Below are 26,510 nucleotides of genomic sequence, written 5' to 3' on the forward strand. Positions count from 1 at the left end.
TTGTTGTCACAGCTCTGAGCTCTGTGCATGGCAGTTTTCTTGGGGTTTCTTTCTCTTTGACTGAGCAAGGACTCTGAATAAAAAACCTGTGTAGAAAACAAAGGAAACCAAATGGACATGGAATAGCTTCTCTAACATCAGAAATAGCTTTACTGCTTGGGACACAATTCGTGGTTGGGTAGCTTTGTTGCAGAATCCCATGGGTGATGCTAGCACCAGTGCTTTGTTTAACCTGGATCTCAAGAGATATGGTGCTGAAGAGCGGTTTAAAAAAAGCTTGGTAGAAGGCTTATTAAAAGGAATAGTAACTATAAACTTCTTGTGTTGCTGCATTCAGAAAACATGGCAGTCAGCTGCCAGGAATGAGGGGCATTGAGCAGTTGATCCGAGAAGTTTTGTAAACAAGGGATGCTCCTACTGGGCAGAACCTGTATATGTATATATACATACATTTATATTTATAAACGTGTACAAATGCTTAAGAATAATGTAAATTAAATATAGATACAAATTAAAGTTTTAACTGTTTAGTTCTCCTTTTCTATGTGGCATCCTGGCATGTACTTTGAAATTGCTGCTCTTTTCTGGCTGAAGGATTGGCAAAATTTGGTACAAGTGTATTCGGCTAGTTTATCTGAGCACTATTGCACATTGGTGGCCCTGAGGAGGGACAGAAGTGCTATAAATACTGCTGTTTCAGTAAGCTGCAGGAAAAGAAACAGGGCAGTTAAGTAAGGTACTTATGTTGATGAAATTACTGCTCAGAGCATGAATCTGTCAAACCTTGGCATAATACATTGTAAGCAATTTACCAAAGAGAACGGGTATATTCACAGTGCAGACAGCCACAGTCTCCTGGTTTCTGAGAGTGGAATATAGTTGAGTTTGAATCTCAAGAATTTGATCCAGGCTTACCATTTTTGGCTACAAGTCAAGCCAGTAACATCCTAGTTTCCAGGAGAGGAATTAAAATTAATCACCCGTGAAGCCTTGTTCTGTTTCTTGCTTCTCTCTATTCTCCTGCAAGTAAGATTTCTTATTAAAAATCACCATGGATACATGATCCTTATAATCCTGGGTGTCTTATTCTGATTGTCTGCTTAGCTGCAGGAAGTTAACTAATACAGTGCCTAAACTTGGAGAAATTGTTATGGAGGTAAAAATGAGATTGATATCTTCAAAGCTTCAGGAGAGGAAGGGAAAAAGCATGCTTACGAGATCTCAAATTCTCTGCCAGAGACAGGGTAACAAGCTGGCAGCAAGGTGGAGTAAGGTATTTGGACAGGTGCCATTGGTTTTTATACTTGCAAGGTTGAGGGGGTCCTTGCCTGAGAGCCATGAAATTGCTGCACAGTTTTGCCCTTTTCCTCCTATTTTCCCTCCTCTCAGAGTAGTGTGTTGAGCAGAGATAGCTATTCTGCTTCAAATTAAAGTCAATTGCAGTGTTTCTCTGTGGAAACATATCTGCTTTTACAGAGTTTTCCATCTGGATCCATGCGTTGTCCAGGGGACTGCATGGCTGCGGGAAGAGGCCAGGCTGCCTTGCTCGCTGAAGGACAGATTAGGCTGCAGGAGATCCAAAGTTCAAAGTGTTTGTTAGGATAGAGCTCTTGTATTCTTCTTCCCCTGAGCTGGGCAGAGCAGGAACTTGAAACTCAACCTTAAGTCTCGCAACAAACATACTGCCTTCCCAGACCCCGCAGCGGCGAGCAGCGCAATGACCGCTGCTCCCCTCCCTGAGTCCCACAGCAGAGAAGCTCACCTTTAAATGAAGTGCAGTTGTTCTGTATCTATGGCAGATACATCAGCATTGTTTTGCTTTCATCCCAGTGGGATCTGTGGTGCTTGAGAGGGGCACTTTGCAATGGCAGAGGGAAAAAAAACATGGTGTGGGAAGTTCCTTAGACATCTTTGGAAAGGGTGGACGAGCAGTATACCTTAACAGAAGCCTGTATTCAATAACTTGTGTGATTGCTGTGGACCAGCTGGCTATTATTACTAGTAAACTGGTAACATCAGTACTCTGATTTGTATCAGCACATCCCTGCAGTGACAACATGAACGTGTAGTCACTGGTTTTCAACCCTGCTTTTTATGTATGTGGATTTGAGCCTCTGAAACTTGGTAACATTCAGTGCTTTGGGTGACCCCGTTGCTGTTGAGAGCATCTCCTGGGCTGTCTCATCTGGTTGCGAACATGCAGTGGTCAGTAAGGAAGAGGGTCTTGACTTGGAGCAGCATTTTGTACTGGCAAGTACCACTGCCATCACTTTTTGCTGGTATGAGCTTTCAGTAGAAGGTAGCACAAGTAATTTATGTTGCATGCGTCCTTTCTGGGTTTCTCCTTAGCAGCACAGATGGGGATACCATTATGAGCTTCTCCACTGGATTAAAAATGACTTCTGTTACTGTTTAACATACTGCAGCAAATGCGGTGTAGATCTGTAAATCAAGACATTTGTTCTTCATTTTTAGCAATGCCCTTTCCCTGAACTCTTTTAATGAGACTGAGTTGTAAGATGTTTGTATGTTATCCAGCTGGACTGGGCGCACAGTGCTTGAGCACTGGCTCATACTACGTTCTCATTTTAAAGTGTTCTGTGTCAATGGATGGTGGCAGCTATACTTTTAAGGCAGCCTTTTTTCATACAATAACACTCTAATGTTGTAAGCAGTGTAATAGACAGGAAAATGCCTGAGACTGAGAACATTTTGGAATTCCTTTGTTACTGGAGTCTTTGACAGCTGTGTTTCATAAGAGTGAAAGGGCACCGTAAGTGCAGGGGGAGGGTAATTCATAAAAGATAATGTATGAGCCAAAATAGGACATACAACAAAACGTGACAGTGAAGAACAGAAGATTGTGTGCTTTATGAAACTTTCTTGTCCAGTATCATATCTCACAGGAAATGTGCCCAGAAATCGGTTCCAGCATATAGTTTATGCAATTATAGCAATACTAGCAATTAGAAAAGTAGTTGCAGAGGCTTCAATTATTACTCTAATTTCAGATGTCTGTTAAAGAAAAAAAAAATCACAGTTGCTGTTGCTGAGCAACTGAACTATTCATATTTCTAACTGTTCCAGTTAAACTCTAGGCAAGATTTTTTTTAGAACCCTTTAAAATTTTTGTGCCCCTTTTCCACCAACTGTAGTGGTACACATAGGCTGTTCAGATTTCGAGGTCAGCTATGCATCTTGACCTGATGATCCTAAACAACTATTTACCAAGAATAGTAAATACGCCTTTTCTGTACACTTTGCTGTTAAATTTAACCTGATGCTTTGCTGGGCCTCATCTTGCACATTCAGACTGTGCCCCAGCCTCAGTGACGCTTGGCACTTGGAGCAAACCAGTACTGACTTGAGAGAGAAGTATCACTTTGAAGATTTGCTGATGCTGTATGTTTCTTATCGAGGCCAGGAGAACACTTACCCCTGTGTGCAGCACCCGGTGTCGTGGGACATTACCTGGTGTACAGCTGCAGGTGGTAGGGCTTGTTTTCAAGGGCCCCAATGAAAAAGGAGGTGAAGGAGGTCTCTTGACAGCATCTCTTTACGTGTTTTGAATATAGAGAAGGATAGTTTTCCTATATATCATTTTATCAAGATTTCTGTCCTCTTCTGCCCCTCTCCTCCCTTCCATCAAAGTGTAAAAGAAAATCTCCTCCTCTGTGTGTTTTCATCTAGAAACTTCTTCTGGAAGCTTCTTTTGTAGGGTCTTTTGTTCCATACTATTGCAAGGAAAATAGGAAAATGTTGCTGACTGGTGACAGGAAAAGGAGAACAGAGTGCTTCAGATGCTGATCTTGCATAGGATAGCTTGGAGCTGAGCTGCTCTGTCTTGGTAATGGAGAGCGAAGCAGCAATATGGACCATACTGGCCCCGTTTTTAAGTTTCTTGGTGAGAACAGAGGACGTCTTGCCTTCTGTTGTCCACAGTACCCTCCTTGCTAAAATAGTTTCAGTGAGGATATTCCTCCAGTGGGGAGCAAGGTAAAACAAAGAGGAAAGAAAGCAGGAGGGAGGTGATCTGCCATGTTCCAGTATCTGCAGCAGGAGCAGATAAGAGACATCCTTCTTTCCGAAATGTTCTGAAGGGAAAGGGTCACCCTTTCAATCTTTTACTTTCTCTCGCAAACTCTTGGACATACAAACAGTTTCACTTCTTAACATTTAAACACAGATTGACCTCAGAAATGATCAGTGGCATCCTAAAATGACTGCTACCCCTGGGGGCTGCAAAGATACTGACCATTTGTCATATGCTTAAACAGTATATGAATATTCAGAACAGCATAAGGACTAATTTAGTAACCTTTTCCTGGTATTGCTTGTTATACATTGCTGTTAGATTGTGCTCAGTATGTACAATGGCAGTGAGTAACTTCATTTTCTGAATTACTGTAATTCCTCACGCTTCCCTGGCTGGTGTTCAGGATAGTTTAGATCTGTATTTTAACTTTTTAAATCTTTTTGAGATCTAAAACATTGCTGTAAAATAAAATAAAGTGTAGCCTAGAATGAAAGAACCATTTAAACATCTTTATGTCTCTTTTCCACTGAATGTAGTGGCAAATAGAAATTGTTCAGATTCCTAGGTTAAGTATGCACGTTGACCCAATGATACGGAATAGCTATTTACAACTGAGATGCAAAATCCTGTAGCTTCTCAGGCAAAAAGTGTTGAGATTGCTTACATTTTTTTCTTCATTTTTGCAAGGAAAGTAGAGTTGAAACTTGTGAGGATTTAGGTGGATAGGAATAACAACCCCCAAGAACCTACTGTACCAATTTAAGCTAGTATCTGATCAGAGAGTGAGTCCTACTAGTGCTATAGAAACCTCTCAGCAATATTCCTAGAACAAAAGTAAAGCTTGGAGCTGTTGTTACACTAACTGTGTGGAAATGTCTTAATCTAGATATTGGTGTTTTAGGCTATGTCTGGTTGTTCAGCCCACAATGCATAGAAATCTGCATAGAGCTCTTGAATGGTGCTGGTCTCTCAAATCTTTACAAGATTAGCAACGGAGCATGGAGCCTTTCAGAGCTGCAAGACTGCTGATCTGGCCAGTTAGGATGGAAAATAGCCACTCTGCGATGCATTCCCACTGTCTGTGGATAACCATCCATTGAGTCCCCATGGCTGACTGGCAATGTCGGGTGGTACAGAGCATGCAGGATGACATTTTCATGTGTGTGTGAGTGTGTGTGTGTGCCTTTACTGTACCAAATAAGAAATAGAAAGAAAACCATTTTCTCAGATCTCATTACCTCTTTACAGACTCCAGACTTTGTTTCCTGCTACATTTAATTGCAGTCATGCTTTAATGTCTCTCTTTTTAATACACTAAAGTGGATGTACCCAAAGTTACTCTCTTCTTGCTCCCTTGTCCTGTCTATTTATTAACAGAAACATGAACTGCTTGATAATGTCACATGAAGGAAGACAGGGCTTTATATTTTCTTAGACATCGGTCTGATGTTGATTTACAAAGTGCTGATGGAAAGTCAGGCTTTTAATTTTATCCTGATGTAGTCAAATATTTAATTAATTATTGCATGTTTTTGTGGCTGAGTAGTAAGCCTTTTATTCCACATGCTTAATCACATGCACTGAATCTTTGTAAACCCAGTGGTGCATTCTGCTACATAGCATCGTGCTGAGGTGCTAGTCATGGCGAGGCTGTAAATCGTGGTGATTTACAGTGGGGAAGTGGTGTTGGGCCTTGTGAATGTAAAGAATATGCTTTTTAACTTTCTAAATGATGTTCAAAGGTTGTTGAAGCAGTCTGAGGAGGGTGATGCTCAGCTGAGAAGAGAGTTAATGGCTCTCAGTCTGTATGGGCTGGTGGCCATGTACAACTGTACAACCTCTCTTCTCTGGCTATTGAATGTTGATATCCATCCAGGTATACCACTGATACTAATGTTTTCCAGCTGCTGCTTGGTAGTATGAATTTATTCTGGTAACTGAGGATCATAATAGAATAATTGTAGATGTCGTACAGTTGGGCTGTATACAAAACACGTGATTTTTGAAGAAAAAAAAAACGTTAAATGTGGGCTTCAGCATAGCCAACAGGCTTCAGAGCTTCTGGTTCACTATTTGATCTAACTGCTAACCTCATAAGTAGGGCTAGCAAGCAAAATCTCACTCTTTTTCTTGTTTTACTGAAAGGGAATTGTACTGGCAAATGCTGTAGATGTGGTCAAGGATCCCAGATAAATTTCACTCTCCTAAATATAAAATTTAGTAATTTAGTACTCATTTGAAAGTACAGAATTGCAGGCAGATATTGCGGATTATCTTTTGTTTAGCATTGCTAAGCATTACCGTGTAGTTCTTTGAGTGATACTGCAAAATTATTCTTAAAGCTGGTGGCATTTTGTAAAGACCATTTTCTGTAGCTATCTTTGAGGGAAAGATCATAAGGAAAAACTGTCCAGGGCACCTAGCTGAATTTTGAAAATGTAACTAATGAAAATAAAATTTAGAACTTAGAAAGGGGTGAGGAAACTCCTGTCTCTTCAGTAACACTGCAGTTTCATATTGATCTATATCTGCATTACTTGGTGTAACACATAATATCACCACATTATGCTGAACAAATTTTAGAACTACTGTTCTAATCTAGCATCGTGGCAGATAGCTATTTGCGAATCACTAAAAATAGGAATGAGTTAGAAAAAAATACCCAGGCGAAACAGTAGGAATGGCCTAGCAGGCAGCCAATTTCAAATTCTGATGTTTTCATTTGTGGATTTGTTCTATGCTATAAATAACATAAATAAAATCAAATTATTGTTATAGTGCACCAGCTGGAAAACCACTCAGAGCACCTAAAATATCAGTTAAGTGCAAATGAGCAAAAGGATATGTGGGAAAATGTTGCAGAAGCTCAGTAAATGGAGAGCTGATAGCATAGATCATCTTGCAGTGATGCACTGTAGCTAGCTTGTGGACAACCTTCTCAACGTTAAGAAAAATCCAAACAGACTTTTTGAAGATCTTTCTTATTTAAACAAAAGTATTCTTGACCTTTTCATTTAAAAATTATTATTTTTTTTTAGGAAAATTTTGGATTCTCCATACAGGTTTGAAATGGAAAAAAATATTAGGAGTATTTCTCTCTCCCCTCCACAACTCTTCTCTCTTCTCTGTGGTCTTGCTGTAGAGCCCTTTGTCAGGTTAATTTCTAACAGCGCTATCTTGACTCCTGAAAGTGCAAGGTTAATGTATCAAAAAAAGTATGCCAAGGAGAAACATTCATACAAATATTAAAATAGATTTAAATATTTCTTGTGTTTCTTCATTGTCCTGAACACCATGATAATGGTTATGGATGCTTAAAATAAATTGGCATTAATTTTTTAATGACTGTTTCAGATACCTTTTGCTCCTTGCAAGCATGCTGAGTTCTCAGCCTTAAGCACTTAAAATCAATGATGTCTTAAGCAACCATGAGAAAAAAACATGGATCTGGTTTCAGGACTCTTTCAGGACTTTTTCGTGCTAAAATGAAGATTAGAAATGAAAGCATGGATTATTTTTGTAATAAGTGCCAGAACTGATGGTTTGAAAAAATTCAAACACTTTGAGGTTATGATAAAATTATGAGTTGACAACTTATGAATATGAGAATTCATAGAAACTGAGTTCATTTGAAACTGAACATCTTATGGTTATGATCCCATATGATCTAATTTCTTTACCCTCACTTTTTTCTCAGACAAGTAGCTCCACAATTTTTTGGCACACATGATATTTTTTCTAACTGGTCTCTGACAAATGTGGTGATGAAATCAGTTTTCTTTCAGTTAAATAAAAAGACATCTTTCAGTCTTTTTACTTTCTCTGTAACAGCTATTGGAACTTTTTACATGGAAATTCTGCATATTTATGAAATTCATCCAGACAATCTTTTTGCTTTTAAGAGAAATTTATTTGTCAGTCAGTGACAATAAAATAGATTCTGATCCTGCTCAACAGGCACTGATTTGAGATTTTTCAAAAGTGTGTTTACACCATGTACCCTGCATGACAACAGTTAGCCTCATATGTAAGTCTCTACAATAAAATGTGTGTCCTTCATCTCTGCATATTAAAAAAATATGAAAATATGTTGAAATGAGACTAGTGTGCTTTATATAAATGTTAGTGAATACAAAGTTATAGGTTCCCAAACTGACCCTGTATCTTTGAACCTGCAACGGGCTGTGTGGCACTTTGCAGCTACTTGCCTCAATGCAAGTACTGAGAACTGAGACCTCTGGGAGCATTTTTCATTCCCGCTGATACTATTTACCTGGCCAAGTTTGTGCTGCCGGTCTTACCTTACTTACCATGGCTTCTGAAGCTCCGGAATACAGACTAGTTGGAGGAGCCAGCGTGAAAATGCTGCTTACAGATGTTAAGGTGAATTTACCAAAAATTGTCACCCTCAAATTCTAATTCCTGCTAGTCCTTGCAGAAGATCCGTCTGTTTCCTGCTCTGTTGAGCACCACCTCCAGCAGCACTGTGTTGCGGTGTCTGGCTGACATTTAATCACAAGTTATAGGAAGATGTTTTTAATTTTCACAGCTCTCCATTATTGCAATGATGTTGCTGCTACAACTCAGTTCTATAGATAGGAAAGGCAGCTTCTGCAATGTGTGACAAATATAACTCAGAATTTTCTAACTTTCATAGTCTTTAAAAAGGTCTTGGAAAGTTAGTGAACCAGTTTAGAGCTTCCTCTTGCATCTGTTCATATTTGAATGATTGTTCTTAAAAGGGAGGTCCTTTTTAACAAAGACATGCATTTAACTAATAAACATAGCATAAAGATAGCACTAACTATGATGTCTGAGCCCAGCTACTGAAAACCTAATGGAAGTAGATTAAAAGGGGTTTGCTGGAGTTTTTCAGGCATTCACAGTCTTCTTTTTAAGCAAAATTACATTGTTTTCTTACATCTGTCGTTAATAATGCTCTAAGATGGCTGCCAAGCAGCAGCTTCATCTTTATCCAGCTGGATACACCTGAGTTTTCCTAGCTTGAGCAAAAAATCCTTCTCATCAAGTGAACGAAAAATGACTGAAATGTGTGCATTTGGAACTCTAAATCAAAATGCCCATGCACAGATGTTCTCAGCCTAGAGGCACAATTGCAAAGGAGCTTGGTTCCAAGTAGGGCTTTCAGTAATACCTGAAAATGTTCAGAGATGCTTTACATCTCCATACCACATTAGCACAGTACCATGACATCTGGAAGAGTAACTTGTTCATTATGATATTCTAATATGTTTTATATAATGGTAAGCTTTAGAGACAGTAATTTAGCACAGTGCCGATATGTAAAAGGACAGCCTTCCCTTATAAAGAGATCTGGGGTGAAGCAATTCTATGATAGGAGCTTTTGTTTTAAAACAAGGAAAAATCTCTTCAGTTCTTTATAGCACCTGTTGGCAGCAGCCAGACCTTTTCTGAGGAAGAAAAATGATATTGTCCATTTTGCAAATGAGGAAGTTGGATTGCAGATGAGCTGGACTTTGAAATGCAACTGGCAGAGACTGAGTAGGTTCTGAGCTCTTGCCTACTCCAGGTTGCTATGAACCCCTGAAAACACGGAGATGGAGGTATTCTTATGATTTTGGACTACAATACAGTTTTATTGCAGTAATACTTGTCTGTATTTGGGCTTTGGAAGGTAAAATGTCATCTTTCATTTTTACCATGGTAGGCTTTGTACTATGACAGATGCCAGGAACTTAGAGGAAGGGACATTGTCTCACTGCTCTAGGATGGCTCATTTCATCTTGAAAAGATGACTCCTGCCCCAAATGAGTGATTTTGAGGGACGACTGGAAGGTGAGGTTGGTTCTTTGGTCCTGCAGAAGGAGGCAGAGCTGGGATGGGCATCACAGCTGAGGCTAAATGTGAATAGCAAGCTATGAGAAAATGTAATGGTGTGATGGTGGTTTTGCATAATTTATCTAAATTGTCTTGAATAAAGATAATAATTCTGTCTGTATTTGATTTCTGTATTTGAATAAAGTGGCTCGTCAGATTTTTTTCAGGAAAAGTGTGTAACATGAGAGAGATTTGTAATTATGAACAACCAGTGTACAAGGACCCCTATTTTTAACCCCATATATTCACACAGAAATTTGAGGGAACACTAGTCTAGACTATGAAAATAAGCCATTTTAAATCATTCCTTTGCTAAAACTAATAAATAATCAAATAGAACTCTTGCCCCTTGGTAATGAAGAATTGCTGAACTGAAAGTGAGCACTGAAATGGCCAATTAGAAAAAAAAATTTAAAATTCTGTTTTAAGTATAAAACATAGAATAAACTTAGTTGTGGTGTTGCTTAGTAGTTACCCATGATTAAAAATAGAAGGAATACCAGTCAGAGATTGTGGTAGTTAAGAGACTTAAATGAAAATTGCTGGGTTACAAGTACTGTTAAAACTAGTCACGTGTTTCTTGATAAGTGTTTCTTGATACTATCTCACTCACCATTTTCTGAAATAGTATGAGACTTTTGAAACCAATATTTCTAAATATGGACATGAGACTTTTATGCACTTGAATCATCCCCCTTTGCTTGGCATGTGTGAATTTAGTGCTTCACTTGTGCATGTGAGGGGATTATCCAGAAAACTGTGGTGAGTGTGTTTGCTGTTTCTGCAGAACTGAAAGCCTCTTAGTTTGTGACAGCCAACACATTAAAGTTCTTGAAGCACAGCTTCTTTTTGCCACAAGCAAATGAATTGTAAAACGCTGCAAGCCAGAGCTGAGACAGCAGTGCTGAGGGGCTCATTGGGTTCCCACTCATTGATGAGATTTCATAGGGGAATGCAGGGGCTCCGTGCCTCCAGCTAACCTGCTAGTCTGGGAAAGAAAAAACAAACAAACAAAAACACATTGAAGGGCTGCTCAGTCTGACTGCTGCTACCTCACCAGCCAGGGGAACTGCTGACAAAAAAAACTTTGGAAAAAACAATTATAGTCGGGAGTCTTGGTAACTGTGATCTGTTCACAGCATTAAAACAGATTGATATCCTCTCACTCCTTTTAAAACCCGGACATCCTGGGGCAAAGATGGATTCCACGTATGTGCTAGTATTGGGGGCAGCAAAATGGGATCTGGTACTGGTTTAAATCATGGACTACTACTGAAATGTATTAGTGATGAAAGAGCTAACAGAAATGTTCTGTTGGTGTTTATGGCTCTGTCTTGAAAAATGCAAACCAATCGTCCATACTTCTCATGTCATTGCTTTGAAACACTTTTCTCACTTGAATCCTGAAGTAGCTTAGTTATACTTTATACTGATGTCTGCCTGCCTTTTTTGGTTAGAATAAGTAATTTTCAAATAGCCGTAGACAGAAAGCTTCTTAGAGCGAAGGAATAACTCTGAGAGTTCTCTATAAATAGATTTCCATACTTCCAAAACATGTGGGCTTTTGAAAATAAGCTCTTTTCTGTTATGTGCTCTGAGTTGACTAAAACTGCAAATTGGCATATATACAACCTTGATGGAGAGCTGGTCTACATCAAGAGTAATATAATCTAAAGCAATTGATATGCATTCTGAACTGCAGGTATTGAATTGTGGCCATATTAAACTATTAATTACATATATTTTCACAAAATGCAAGTCAGTGCTCAGGTGAGGGGGAGAGAAATGGACTACATCCAACTCCACAACTATGCCTACAAAGTTATTTGTGTTTTGCTTTCATTTTATGGGTTTAAATCTGATAGCTCTAAGACGGTCAGATTTCCTGCTGATACTTAAATGCAAAATGAAAAGCAAGCTATTTTATTTAAAGGAAATATGCACCCGATCACTTTTCCTAATTTCTGGTTTTCTTTTGATACCTTCTGTATTGTTTGTTCTTCCCCTTTTTCTATACTAACTTGGAATGGTTCTGGCTGAGTAATTATTAACTTGCGTTTCTACCTTGCTTGGTTTGAATATAAATCCCTTAGTGCAATTCAGGGAATACACTACTAGCTACTGACTTTAAATCTTGCCAAATGGACTTGTTAGTCTCCATTCTTATGCAGCCTTCCTTCTAATAGAGTTGATCAGCCATCCCAATATAAACTGAACCAAAACCAAGTCAAAAAAAAAAAAAAAAAAAAACAAAAAAAAAACAGAGGTCAAAAGGAAACCTAGGCAATCAACTTAGATCTGGGAGTCTCGAACCCTAGCTGACGTCTGACAGCCCAACACATGACGTGGTACGGCTTGTTTCCTGGCATAGCTTTTACTTTGGGTTTCTTAGAAACACTTTACATTTTCAAAGTGGGTTTCTGAAAGCAAACCATTGTCATATTGGGACAGAAGACAAAGCTCTCTAATAAAGCTTGTTTTGATTCTGCCATGCCCCGTGTCAGCTTGCACCACTGAAACTTAAAAGCAAACTCTGCCTTTTTCCTCATGGTCATCTATGGCACACTCTACCTTACTATCAAAATGTGACACCTAAGAAGTGTAATAGGCTTCACATGACAATGTCTGCTGATGCATACCTATGGTTCTTCATCTGAGTCAAGAAATGCGGCTATTGCTAGTCTTAATTAAAAGAGTGCCTAAGGCAGCCTAGTATTTTGAACAGCCATTAGAGGAATGTAAATGAGTAGTGGTAAAAATGGTGGAGAAAGACATTTGCAAGACACAAACGGAAATCAGATGCTTGATGATTTTGCTTGCCAGTGACTGTTGTATGCCAGTTATTTTGATAATCCTCCCCCAGTGACTAGAGTGAAACCGGTAAGCCAGGTAGTTTGAATGCAATGCTTTGTTAAAAAAAAAAAAAAAGTAAAAACAAAAAGTAAAAATCCAGTATAAACATACATTCTAAATGAGATCAAAAAAGAAAGTCTGGAATATGAGATTTTCTTTTGTGTTATATGTATGCTGTTGAAAAAATATACATATTGTACTAGTGTGAGAACCAGGAAGTGAGAATGACCGAAGTGACTACCCTGATGTAATAGGGCAAGCTGCAGTGAGGTAGCAAATGTTAAAAGGCACAAGAGAGCATCTGGGAATGTGAATGCAAAAGGTTTTCTAAGATGTTGAGCATTCCAACTCGCATTTCTCCCATTTCTTTTGAACATGTCTTCACTACAAGACATTATTACGACAGAGCTGTGAGAAGCTGAGAGCTGATAAGGTGCTGACACTGATACTGTGCTCACAAGGTGGGGGGATTTCTTAACAGCATGAGGAATACTTGTAATTCAGCCCAAAGTCTTGCAGGGTTTAATTACAGGTAGTTTTGATGCTATGTGAAACATGACTGGTCTTGTGTACGTTGACTTTAATACAGAATTTTTCATTTAAAAGGAAACTTTGTACAGAAAGATGAAAAGGCAAAAGTGGTTATTGCAAGGGGAAATGCAGCAGCACTTCAGGAAGTCAGTGTAAAAATCCCCTCTAAGTGCTGCTGAGGTGGAAAGTAGGTTTTGTGTTGACCACTTGCAGAAGGTTAGTTTCTACCAGGGAGGCCTGATGTGTTGCACTGTCCTACAGCCGCAACTCTGCTCAGCTTTCTAATGCACTGTTAAACTTGCAAGTATGTTCAGAACAACAGTTCAATGACTAATTTAACTGTCACTAGCTGTTGTGCATTAATTGGAGGATGAAATTGGTTTAATTCTGTGATTCTTGCACAAACCTTCATTACTGAGGAATGCCATGGAGGTGTTCAAGGCCAAGGTTAGCAGGAAGGTGGGTGCACCGCCATTACCTGAAGCAGCTGTATGTTCTCTGATGCACGTTTGGGAGAACAGAATGGGGGGTGCTTTTTTAAAATCATGCCACCTCTTCCAATCTGCTGGATTATCAGGTGGATCTGCAATTGATTCTTTCTGAAGAAAATGGAGGAAAGCTAGCAGTGCAGCTTAACATGGAGCTGCACTGATACTGATATAAGATGATAAGGAATGTGTTAACTAGATCCAAGATGTTACAATTCTTTAATAGTTAGGTAATGGAATAAACGAGTCGACAATAAATGCTTCATTTAAATTGCTAGTGTTCTATTTTGCCAAGTAAGGCAGACACTGTGTGTTTTGGAAAGAAGGACTTGCAGTGCCCTCATGAACACCGCCATGTGCACCGCAGCAGCGAGCGCTGCGCCAGGTGTGTGGCGGCTTGCCTTGGCTCCTTGTTCCCTTCCTCGACACAGCGTGACTGTAGGGTCGCCTGCTGCAGTCAGGAATGGCAGCTTGTGTTTGGAAAAGGAAAACAAAACTGGGAATCACAGAACCACAGAATCACAGAATATGCTGGGTTGGAAGGGATCCAAAAGAATCATGCAGTCCATCTCCTCGATCTGCACAGGACCACCCAAAAATCAGACCCTCTGTCTGAGAGCATTGTCCAGATGCTTCTTGAACTCTGTCAGGCTCAGTGACGTGACCTCTTCCCTGGGGAGCCTGTCCCAGTGCCCGTCCACCCTCTGGCTGCAGAACCTTTTCCTAACACCCAGTCTGACCCTCCCCTGTCCCAGCTCCATGCCGTTCCCTCGGGTCCTGTTGCTGTTCCCAGAGAGCAGAGCTCAGCGCCTGCCCCTCTGCTACCCTTGTGAGGAAGCTGCAGGCTGCCATGAGGCCTCCTCTCAGCCTGCTCTGCTCTGGGCTGAGCAAACAAAGGGACCTCAGCCACCCTCATATGTCTTGCCCTCTAGACCCTTCACAATCCCTGTAGCCCTCCTTTGGACACTCTCTAATAGTTACATTGCTCTTATACGGTGGTGCCCAAAACTGTACACAGTTCTCAAGGTGAGGCCCCACCAGTACAGAGCAGAGCAGGACAATCCCTTCCCTCGACCAGCTAGCAGTGCTGTGCCTGATGCACCCCAGGACACAGCTGGCCCTTTTGGCTGCCAGGGCACACTGTTGATTTATAATCAATTGGATTTGGTTCACAATTATAAATGTGGTTTCACTGCCTGTAGTGAGGGTGTCATGCGAACATAAAAAGGAAAATATATGGCCTGAAGATTGTTGTGACCCATCATAGGTCTGAATTGTCAGTTAAGAGTCCTATTCCCAGCTGTAGCATGTTTCCTTACAGCTGGGGCATATACCTAGCACTGTTTCCAGTGAGCAGCCTAGAGATGGGAAAGAAAGAAGAATTTGACAATCACATTGGAGAATCCGTTTTCAAAAAAACCTGGTAGTTCCAATATTTCAAACTGAATGTATCCATTTATTGTTGTATACTGTAATTTATATTCTAAGGACTGTTTCAAATTTGATTGAAACTAGTTTGACCAGTTAAATGGGCATTAAAGTAATAAAGTTTTTTAAAGTATGGAATGTTAAGCGGATATAATGTAAATGTAGATCCCCATAAATAACTATCTTCAGTGACAGTTCCATAGTTTAATACTCTAAGGTGCTTTTTAAAAAGTTAATGTGGTTGTCCATGTCCTTGCTAAGGAAATGGCAGGTAACTTTTCTATTTATGCAAACAGTAGCTGGGATCCTTTGTTATTGAAAGAAACATTCAGATGAGGATCATATAATATATATATATATAAATTTTTTTTTTCTGGTAGCTGTGCTCTGGTATAGAAACCATGAATTTGAAAAGCCACGTGCCTCATACTGCATGTTTAGTATAAGGCTGCATGTTCTTTGTTCAGGATGAGGCTAGAGATACATAAGTGATAGGCTTTACACTTGAAAAAAATTTGGTTTCCCAGCATACAGTCCCTCCAGGATGGAGGTTTTCGCACACCTGCTTTTCACCAAGATTGTAGTGTGGAGGAGGCAAATGTTTTCTTTGCTTACTAGCATCTGACTGTTACAGTTGTAGGCACCCAAAATGGCTCAGGGGTCTGTAAGCCAAGCATGGCAATATATTTGTGGTACTGACATCTGTAATGGAGATAATGCTGAAGGGACACGTTTTGAGTAAAATGCAAATTGGAAGGAAATTGTCCTGTTATCTAGGCTTTTATCACTTTGTGTGTTTTTGTAGTTAGACATGGTGGTGGTGCCTAAAGTATTTGAGGGAAACAAAAGGTGGCTCGCCATAATTGGAATAATATGTGTGGAATCTCACCTCTCCCTCTGCCGTGAGCACTCTTGGGCCCTGAACAGTTTGAAAGATGTGGGTAATCAGCACCTCTGAAATTTGCATCATTTCCTACTTAGGAACATAAATCTAGGATACAGATTAGAAAGCTTTGGCTAGTGTAACATATGTATTAAACTGCTTCTTGGGGAGTCATACATGAAAACCGAAGTGATGTTGCAAGTTGAAATGGATAAGGAGGAGGCATGTACTTTTATTTTTGGCTTATTCTTTCAGGTTAGTTTTGAAGCCTGCAAACTTTCTACAGGAGGTGCTGTAAAATTAATCTCAGTCTCTGCAAAACAGGTGTTTACAGCAGAGTTCCTTCTTCCAAGTATGTGCCTAACAATAGTGTGATTAGGATCTTGGTCTGGGGCAGGCTGACTTTTGACTGCATGTGTGTATCTGCATGAGCATGTCTGTACACTGCTTTTTTTGTTTGACAGAGAGAATATATGCAGGTAATCTGAATATGGGAGAAATGCTTTGAACATGAGCTAGGTCTCAAGCCTGTAGAAAGGCTGGTAGACTGAATGGGACAGATGAGGCAAATAAAAATGGATGGAAGCATTTTTAATTTCATCAATTGGAGCATTGAACAAACTGAAAGCAAGACTAAGCAACGCATACGCTACAGTTCAAATAATCTACTTTGTGCTTCTTCTGTGTTGCTTGATTTTTAATATGACTTGCATTTCTGTATAAACAATGCAAAATAGGCTTGGAGGAGCTGCCAGAGATGAAACTGGAGGCACTGGCAATTGTATCTGTGCTGCTGGGCAGTGCATTGTTGTGTTGGATCACTGAAAAAACAGATGTGGCAAAACCAGTGAGGTTCTGATTTGAAACCTGCAATTGGAAAGTATCAAATAATGTTAATACTAAAACAGATCAGCTAGGGACAAGTGTATAAGGAGAACAGGGGTAATGCTATTTCTGTCCATATTAGCTGGTCTGATAGAATCACAGAATCATTTAGGTTGGAAAAGACCTCTAAGATCATCAAGTCCAACCTTTAACCTTGCACTGCCAAGTCTACCACTACACTGTGTCCCTAAGCACCACATCTACATGTCTTTTAAATACCTCCAGGGGTGGTGACTCCACCACTTCTGTGGGCAGCCTGTTCCAATGCCTCACAACCCTTTCAGTGAAGAAATGTTTCCTAATATCCAACCTAAACCTCCCCTGGCACAACTTGAGGCTATTTCCTCTTGTCCTATCCCCTGTGGCGTGGGAGAAGAGACCGACACCCACCTTGCTGCAGCCTCCTTTGAGGTAGTTGTAGAAAGTGATAAGGTCTCCCCTTAGCCTCCTTTTCTTCAGACTAAACAACCCCAGGTCCTCCAGCTGCTCCTCATTAGACTTGTTCTCTAGACCCATCACCAACTTCATTGCCCTTCTTTGGCCAGGCTCCAGCACCTCAATGCCCTTGTAGTGAGGGGCTGAATATAGATGGACAATCACTTCCCTGGTGCTGCTGGCCACACTATTCCTGACACAAGCCAGGATGCCGTTGGCCTTCTTGGCTACCTGAGCACACTGCTGGCTCATATTGAGCTGGCTATCGACCAATACCCCCAGGTCCCTTTCTGACGGGCAACTTTCCAGCCACTCTTCCCCAAGTCTGTATCACTGCATGGGGTTGCTGTGCCCCAAGTGCAGGACCCAGCACTTGGCCTTGTACTTGGCCTCATACAGTTGGCCTTGGTTCATTGCTCCAGCCTATCCAGATCCTCCTGCAGAGCCCTCCAATGCGCGAGCAGATCAACACTCATGCCCAACTTGGTGTCATCGGCAAACTTACTGAGGGTGCACTTTATCCCCTCATGCAGATCACTGATAAAGATATTAAAGAATATAGAAAATAGAAAATGTGATTTTTGCCTACAAAGCACAGCCTTGCCTGGGGTGAGTAGGAGTTTGCACATAGCAGAGCATCTTTTCCATGCTGCTTATGGACTTGGGAAGGCATGGCACCTTAGTCCATGTTCTGCTCATGTTTTCTAGATGGCTTTGTAGCTGGGGAAGCTAAGGGTGTAACAGCTTAAAGAAATTACATGTACTGCATTCGGGAGCCAGCTGCAACAGAGCAGCTCTGCATCATGTCTTCATACAGTGCGCAGCTCAGTATTGCACAAGTGGCTTTAATAAAGGGTGACACATGCAGAGACTACCTAATACAGCACCTTGATGTGTTTGTTTCTGCAGAAGCTCCTAATTCTAAAGTAGTGTTGGTGTCTGACCAGAGTCAGTCAGAGCGGTGGACCTTCAGTAGGTATGCACCTCCATGGTCTTCAGCTGTAGAGTCCTCCAAGTGAGGAGGGCTACGTCCAAAGTCTTAGATAGCTGCTTTCAATGTAACCCATGAAATCTTCATCGCTTTTTGATCAAATAATTGATAGATTTTTTAAATTTATTTTATTTTTAGGAATTCTGCCTAGCTAGCTAGCAAAGATGAATTATGCATGTAAAGTACTTGTGGTTTCAGGTTGATGATAATATGAGTAGATAATTTTGGCAAAGCCTTTGCCTGTGACGAATCTGCTGATCTTCATTACTATTCTGTTCCTGGAAAAATGGGTTCCTAACTGATGAATTAAAACATACCTCAGAGCCCAAGTATTTCACATGAATCTTAGTAACTCTCAGGTACAAATTTTTAATTTGCTCACTAAATAATCATCATATGTTTATGAAATTTTCTGATAACTCATTATACTTTTCAAGTGAACCAGTTACTCATGTACGAGTTGTTAAATAACCAGACACAATTTCATATCAGCCTGCAGTGTGCTTAAATTATTATAAGCCTCATAGTGGCTATCTGTTATAAATGCTCATAATTCACATATGTTAATGATAAATGGCCAATATTTAAAAGGTACATTGTCCTTCCCATTTTTCTGTGGTATACGTGTCCCCAAGAATTTTAAAAGAACTTAGAAATTAAAGTTCTTCATAAAAAAAAAAAAAAAAAAAAAAGCTTGGCAATACAACTTCTTAGGGTTCTTCTACTGGTTGCCTATTAGAAGAAAACAGGGCAGTAACAAAACTGGCATTGGCATTTTTTTAAATATCAAAGTCAGACAGTCATGTGAGCACAATTTCTGTGTTTTAAGCATTCACTGTTCTTTTACTCTATGCTCCTTCACTAGGTCTTGAGGTTCATAAGGCTTTGGAGGCACAGTACTTACAGGCCTGTGCACAAACCGAGGAAAGGAGAAAAGATTATCAGTGGTCAGCAAAGGAAACAACACAGACTGGTTACACGCTCCCCGAGCACTAAGCTGAGATGTTCCCAGTGTCCTGTCATGCATCTCGCAGCAATAAACATGCTGAATCGCTAAGTTTTAAGGACTGTAACAACCATAACATGTGGAGACCACAGGTCGTGCATGCATCTAATGAGCCAATATCTTGTTATGTTCAGATGCGTGAAGCTGCCGTCACAGACCTGCAGGTGTGGCGTTGCTTCAGCTGCCTACTCTCCAGGAGAGGAGAGGAGAAAAAAAAAAGTCACTATTACTGAGCTGTGAAGAGGGTTGAACCTGAGTGAGACCTAGCATTTCTGCTTTGTTAATTCCAAGTAATGGCAGAGGAAAAAGAAGATTTGTGAGGGTAGTTGAGAAAGAACAGAGAAGCAGGGCTTTGTGGCTGGACGCAGGGCTAGTGAATCAAATTCTATATAGGGGTTTGCTACAGACATCTTCTAAAATTAACCTGGTAAACTGGTTGTCTGGGTCTGGTGAGTTAGGATACTGTGTGGATGTGTAAGGGGAAACATGAAATTGTTCTGCATATCTTAAGAAGTAGTAAGTTTTCAAAAATCTTTTGAAATTTATACTTGAAAGTCCCTTATTTCTCTAAGTCCCCATATAAATAACCCTTTGTAAAAACTTCCATTGTTTTTTCAAAACAGAAGTGTAAAGCAAATCAATGAAGTAACAGGGCTGCAAAGCTTTCTTCAAGATCTTTTTATTTATTTTGAGTAGTTGGTGCTGGAACACTTTCTGGGATTGGTATTTCCTTTGGTTTGGGTTGTTGAAATCCTGCCTTGGGAGGGATGTGCATTTTACAGCTCCTGTCTGCAGGTGATGTGAGATAACTCATGCTCAGGAACTGGCTTGCATCAGGGCTACTTTCGACGGACCAGCCGCACACACCTGCACTGCACTGAAGGCAGCAGGACTTCAGAAGATACCTACTGCCTTCCTGAACTGTATTTTTTTGGAGGTGGACTGAGCTCCCCACACTTCATGTGAAGTTAAGCATGAGCTTTGGAAGGTTAGCTTTGCCAGTCATGTGGTGGTCCCTTCCTGATGTGCTGTTTTCTGCACTGAGGGTGAGGGTGACAGCTTGTCCTCCTCCTCTGTCCATTCTTGGGAGAGCCAGACCCTTTCATGGCATGTGGAAGTGTTTGCTAAATGAAATTTTTGGAATGTTGCATACGCTTAAGAAATCTACCTGAGCAGACAAATCATTACTGACAGAAGAGAGAAAGAAAGAGGATAATTCTAGGAATTTACTCATTATAGAAGCACAATCTGAAGTATAAAACTTGGAAATAATATTTTCTGTCCTGAACTGTACGAATGCGTGTGTTCTGTGTTCCAGGGACTCATTGCCATCCTATCAGCTTAGTCTTCACCCATAAAATTTGAAATGATCTGTGAATTCTTCTTGCTATGCTATGGTCTTATGGATATTAAGTCTTCTTTTTTGACACTATTATCCCAGGAAATCCTGATTATCATAAATGTTCAATTTTTGAAGGGCTTAACATGCTCAAGGTGAGCTGTAGATGTGATATTTTGTAATGCAAATACTGCCAGATTATTTCTTCTGTACAATAAGAAAGATAACCTGTGCAAGCTCTCCATTCTTTTCCTGCTTTCTGGAGGAGAATGGAAACTTCAGGATGAGCAGAATGGCCAGCAGCTCTTAGGAACTCAAGAAATCCTTGTTCCTGTTGTAGAAGTTCTCTCTAGTGTTCACTGGGTCTGTTTCTTGCTCCCTGGGAAGAGCACAACAGGTGAAGAACACTAAATATGCAGATGAAGTCTCTTGTAACTGTGATGTGTTGCATTGAACTGTGCTCTTCAGAAGTACTGGTCTGCCAGCGGGTTCCTCAAAGTTGCCTGAAAATAACCAATATATTGCAACCACTTATATCACGGCTGCTTCTAGACTGTCTCCAGACCTTTTCCTGTCAAGTAGTGAAGAGGCAGAGCCATCAAATCCTGTGCCATTTTGCAGGAAAGGTGCTCAGCACCAAAATTTTTGAGGATCCTTGTTTTGGATGTGCTTATTGCAAAGTGTTTTGCACTCAGCTGGTAGCTGCTAGAGCTGGGAGCCACTACATGACTGCAGTAAGTAGTACAAGGAACTGAAGGTATACTGGGCTTTGAATAGTTGGAGACAATTTATCTTTTTTTTCATGGTCTTTCATTCACCTTTTTTTTTTTTCAGATGTTGTCATTCTCCTTTTTGTTAGATTGTAGCCCTTTTTTCAGGGAGGAAGGAAAAAGTCCTCCCTCTTGCAAATGTTAGTATATAGGCAGTAATGCAGGTTGTATTTAGCACCATATGCATACAGGCCTTAGTGGTTTAAAGCAGTTTGCAATTTCACTTGTGAGACACTTCACTGAGACATTTCTTCAGGGAGTTTTTTCTTTAAATAAAATGTCACTGTAGCATATTTTTTTTTCTCTCTCCCTTGATCTTTTCCTTTTTTTTTTTTTTTTTAAAATTTTTTTTCCTTTCTCTCTCCCCCTCCCTCTCACCTTTTTTTTTTACTCTGAATGCCTGGTTTCATACACCCAACACTGTTCAGACAACCAAGTGACCCAATTGCCAGCAAAGCTGAGTGACTTGGATGAAGAGATTAAAACTGGTGCCTTACACTTTAGATAGGATGATCATTCCTTGTGAATAAATTCAGGAGGGACTTGGCATTCTGCTTTCATATGGCACCAGGCAAGATTAGCCCTGCAAGAATACTCAGCACAGTCACAGAGATGGTTACGTGGCTTGGTCTGTGTGCTAGGTTTCTTCCAGGTACAGCTGGCTTTAATTTCAAAATACTTTTAAGGTCTGCTTTCTGTCTGCTGCACCCTGTGACTTTTTGCGCTGGACAGTGCAGAGCTGTCCTTCAGGCAGGGTTAAGGTGGGACAGGGAGTCACAGTGGAGCACTTTTTTTTTTTTTTTTTTTCTGGAGAACATGACAGGGGAGCCTGGATATGCTACTGGGGACTGGGAGAGGAGGAGGAGGAGGATTTGGTGTTCAGATACAGGGGAAGGGAACATCACGCCATTGTTACCTGCAGGGCTGGCCTATAACCCTGATGATTGCTGGGATTTTGCATGATAGCCTGGTATAGCTGCGATGAAGGCTTTTAAAAAGGGAGATTTAGGATTCAGTGTCACAAGGAGCAAATCTGTTCTGTTATAAAGTAGTTGAAACTGCGCTGGAAGGTGGCAGTCCATTTGCAACTGTAAATATTTACTAATAGAGCATAATGATAGTCTCTGAACCTCTTCCGTATCTTCTGCTCCACTGTCTGGAGCCAGCTGGCTGCGATGCAAATTGAGACACAGCGATTTCACAGCATACCTCTGAGCAAAGACAGTGCATGTTTCTTTTCATAGTCTGGGAGCACTTGTCTCATATGCTTGCTTCTCTGCTTATTAAAGGTCCTTTGGCATATGCATTCTGTAGCCAGCTCTATCTGCAGTTAAAAGCTTTCTGTGGAAAAAGAAATAAATCATAGTGAGTTACTACACAAGAAATAGCAAAATCTGGAAAAATACAGAAGACGCAGCAAATGAAATTATGCTCGCAGTATCTGGGCTTTGCTGGGAAACAAATACAGGCTCAATTAGGGATTGCAGATTGGGATGCTCACATGACTTCAGTATAAATCTCTGATCCCGCTGACTTGCAAAAGCCCTTTCAATTTTTTTTTTTGGTTGTAACTATACATAAACAATAAGCTGAAACAATTTTTATGGAGTATCAGAAAGTCTAGATAACAAACTAATGTCTGTAGCCTGCCCCTAAATACATAAAAAACTGGTTCTGCCTTGAAGGTAGAGATTAGGTTGCTCAAGTGCAGCTCTGTGGAAGTTAATCCTTTTAGTCGTGTTACCCATAAAATCCCCAACAACAAAGTAGGGTTTAAGCAATGTTAGGTTACCATTTTGCAGGGCTGTGTGCTGACCCTTCAACAATATTTGCAAATTATTATTCTCCCTGAGACCTGAAATCAGACAGTTCTCTGCTGATCATAATTTCTCATTTTTGCCCAAGACATGTGGAAGGTCTGCTCTTGGGCTGTGCCTGTGCCTTGTACCAGTGAAGGTGGTACAAGGCACAGTGAAGTTCACAAGGCACAAGTTCACAGCAGGTGAACTGTTGAGAGGCAGACAGTTCTTGGTGGCATTTAAAGTAATTTACTATACAGCCTTCTATGAGCTCTCGTATGAATTTTTACTGGTCTGTATTCATGAATTTTGCAAGTGTGTGAAAAAATATAGGGCCTACAAGACTATGTGCCTTGGAAAAACAGAAAATTAGAATGATTGAGCTCCACTTGGAGAAGCTCATAAACACTTGTTTGGCAGTACTTAAAAAAATTACCTTCTCCACTGTTTTCAAATGGCATGAAACCATGAGATTATGTTTTTATTAACCATTTGTTGAGTCTGAATGATATATTTGTTTTAATATCAGGAGCGTATTTTTTAGGCAATTGTAGGGATTTTCAAGTTCATGAATGAAACAATGTATCTGTAAGCATCTCCTGCTTTAATAGGCAGAGTTTGCTCGAAGTACTCTGAAAGATGTTGTATATTCTTAGCTGAGACTCGCACACGCAGGATATGTAAATGCCAATATGGTTACACATGTGCTCAATGTGTGCAGCCATATCATTTCTTTTAAGCAGCAGAACTGTGTACCCGGTCACTTCTGATGCTTGAAAACCTTGAGCAGAGGCCACAAAGCACGTGCCCGTCTCTCCCCATCTCTTTTATTGCACGATACCACATAGGACGCACAGCTCAGGGGTTCCCCTGTTGCTTTAGCTGCCTTACCAAGGGGCAGAGGGCTTGCTGTAGTTCGGGCTCCGTGTTTCTCATCTGTACCCGTTCCACTGTGTGGGGCTGTGAGGGACCGGCTTCCTCATGCTGCATCCCTTTCTCAGGGTGGAAGGGGTTGCAGTATATGCTACTCCTCCACCATCCTGTCCCTCCCTTGCCTTGCTCATAAGGGTAGTTAGGGTTGGAGGGACTCTGGGATAGACTGATCATAAGGGACGGGGCAGAGTGGGGCCTGGGGACCGCAGTGCTGTAGGGCTGGAGGCTCGGCAGCAGTGGTGCTCGGCAGGCTCAGTGTGCTCAGCTGCTAGTGCCTGACCAAACGGATGTTGTTCTCTTTTCCAGAGACTGAAATTTCCCTCTTGCACTTCAGCTGATCTGCTTTTGTTTCTCTCAGCGGTAAACACTGCATTTTGGGTAACCACCTCTTTCTCTTTTCCATTGCAGAGCTCCAGAATGGGAGGCAAACTGAGCAAGAAGAAGAAGGGGTACAGTGTCAATGATGAAAAAGCTAAAGACAAAGACAAGAAGGCTGAAGGAGCAGCAGCTGAGGAAGAGGAGACTCCAAAGGAGGCTGAGGATGCCCAGCAAACCACAGAGACCACAGAAGTGAAGGAGAACAACAAGGAGGAGAAGGGCGAGAAGGATTCTCAGGTCGCTGCCAATAAGACGGAAGAAAAAGAAGGGGAGAAAGAGAAAACAGTGACCCAGGAAGAAACCCAGAAAGCAGAACCAGAGAAGTCAGAGGCTGTTGTCGATGCGAAAGTAGAGCCGCAGAAGAACAACGAACAGGCACCCAAGCAAGAGGAGCCAACTGCAGCCTCTGCTCCTGCTGCCAGTAGTGAAGCACCCAAAACCTCTGAGCCTAGCAGCGATGCAAAAGTTTCTCAGCCTTCAGAAGCCACAGCTCCCAGCAAAGCAGATGACAAGAGCAAAGAAGAAGGGGAAGCCAAAAAGACTGAGGCTCCCGCAACGCCTGCAGCCCAAGAAACTAAAAGCGAAGTGGCCCCAGCTTCAGACTCAAAACCTAGCAGCAGCGAGGCTGCACCTTCTTCCAAGGAGAGCGCGGCAGCCACAGCAGCACCTAGTTCCACTGCCAAGGCCTCGGACCCTGCAGTCCCACCAGAGGAAGCGAAACCTTCTGAAGCCCCAGCGACTAATTCGGATCAAACCATAGCAGTGCAAGATTAAATTGGACAGCCTATTGAAACAACCACTTAAAACAACCTGTGTCTTTTTTTTTATTTTTTCAGCTATACTAACTCGTTTCAGATCTGAAATAACAATAAGTATTGCCCAGAAAGAAAAGGAAAAAAAAAGTGAAAAGGATGTCCCATCAAGTTGGGAGGGAGGGAGGGGGGAGAATCCAAATAGTATTTTTGTGGGGAAATATCTAATATACTTTCTGCCAACTTGACACAAGTCCTGCATTAAAAAAAAAAAAAGTAAAATAGATGGATGTCTGAAAGTACAGCACATCTTTTGTATCTGAACTGCTGTAAATGCATTCCACCAATGTATCAAAATCTTCTTTTTGTTCTGTAATGGGGTTTGGGAGTGATGCGTTTGATTCTGCCCACCGGGTTTGTGCCAAGGCAATCAGATCTTTATGAAAGCAGTATTTTCTGTGTTTTTTTTTTTTTTTAATTTTATTTACAGCCTTTCTTATTTTGATATTTTTTTAATGCAGTGGATGAATGCCAGCTTTCAGACAAAACCCACTTAGCTGTCCACATATTTCTCAATGCCAATCCTCCAATTCTTCCTCTCCAAATATTTTTTGGGAGTAAAAAGCATTCTCATCCTACTTAGCCTACCTAGATTTCTCATGACGAGTTAATGCATGTCCGTGGTTGGGTGCACCTGTAGTTCTGTTTATTGGTCAGTGGAAATGAAAAAGTCTGCGTTCATTGCAGTTCCAGTTTCTCTTCCATTCTGTGTCACAGACACCAACACACACTCATTGGAAAACAAATGAAAAAACAAAATGTACAATGGATGCATTGAAATTATATGTAATTGTATAAATGGTGCAACAGTAATAAAAGTTAAATAATTTAAAAAATATAAAAGTGTAAAGACTGATTAAATCTTCACTTTCACCTCTTAGGAATTTGGCGAAGGAAATCCTTACATCCAGAGCAAAAGTGTTACATCTGGGGCTGCTCATTCACTTATTTATAGCAAAGCAGAAGTAAACAAAGTGCCATCAGCCTCATGATCCTAGAAACATGCTGCCATAAACTGCTTCAGCAGCCACAAGCATTCACAGGTGGGGTTGGAAGTGGCAAATGAACAGCATCTCTCATACGT

At 40.8% G+C, this 26,510-nt stretch overlaps 1 protein-coding gene across 1 annotated transcript in view; it reads left to right on the forward strand.

Moving 5' to 3' along the window:
- BASP1 (brain abundant membrane attached signal protein 1) overlaps positions 1-25,905 on the forward strand; it is a 51,373-nt gene extending 25,468 nt beyond the window's left edge. The window contains exon 2 of the mRNA XM_048072083.2: positions 24,645-25,905. Coding sequence (XP_047928040.1) covers positions 24,654-25,388 — 735 coding nt within the window. The 5' untranslated portion in view covers positions 24,645-24,653 and the 3' untranslated portion in view covers positions 25,389-25,905. The remainder of the gene's footprint in view (positions 1-24,644) is intronic.
- Positions 25,906-26,510: the final 605 nt, after the last annotated feature.

This window comes from Anser cygnoides, chromosome 2 (assembly GCF_040182565.1).
Source record: "Anser cygnoides isolate HZ-2024a breed goose chromosome 2, Taihu_goose_T2T_genome, whole genome shotgun sequence".
NCBI classification, from domain to species: domain Eukaryota; kingdom Metazoa; phylum Chordata; class Aves; order Anseriformes; family Anatidae; genus Anser; species Anser cygnoides.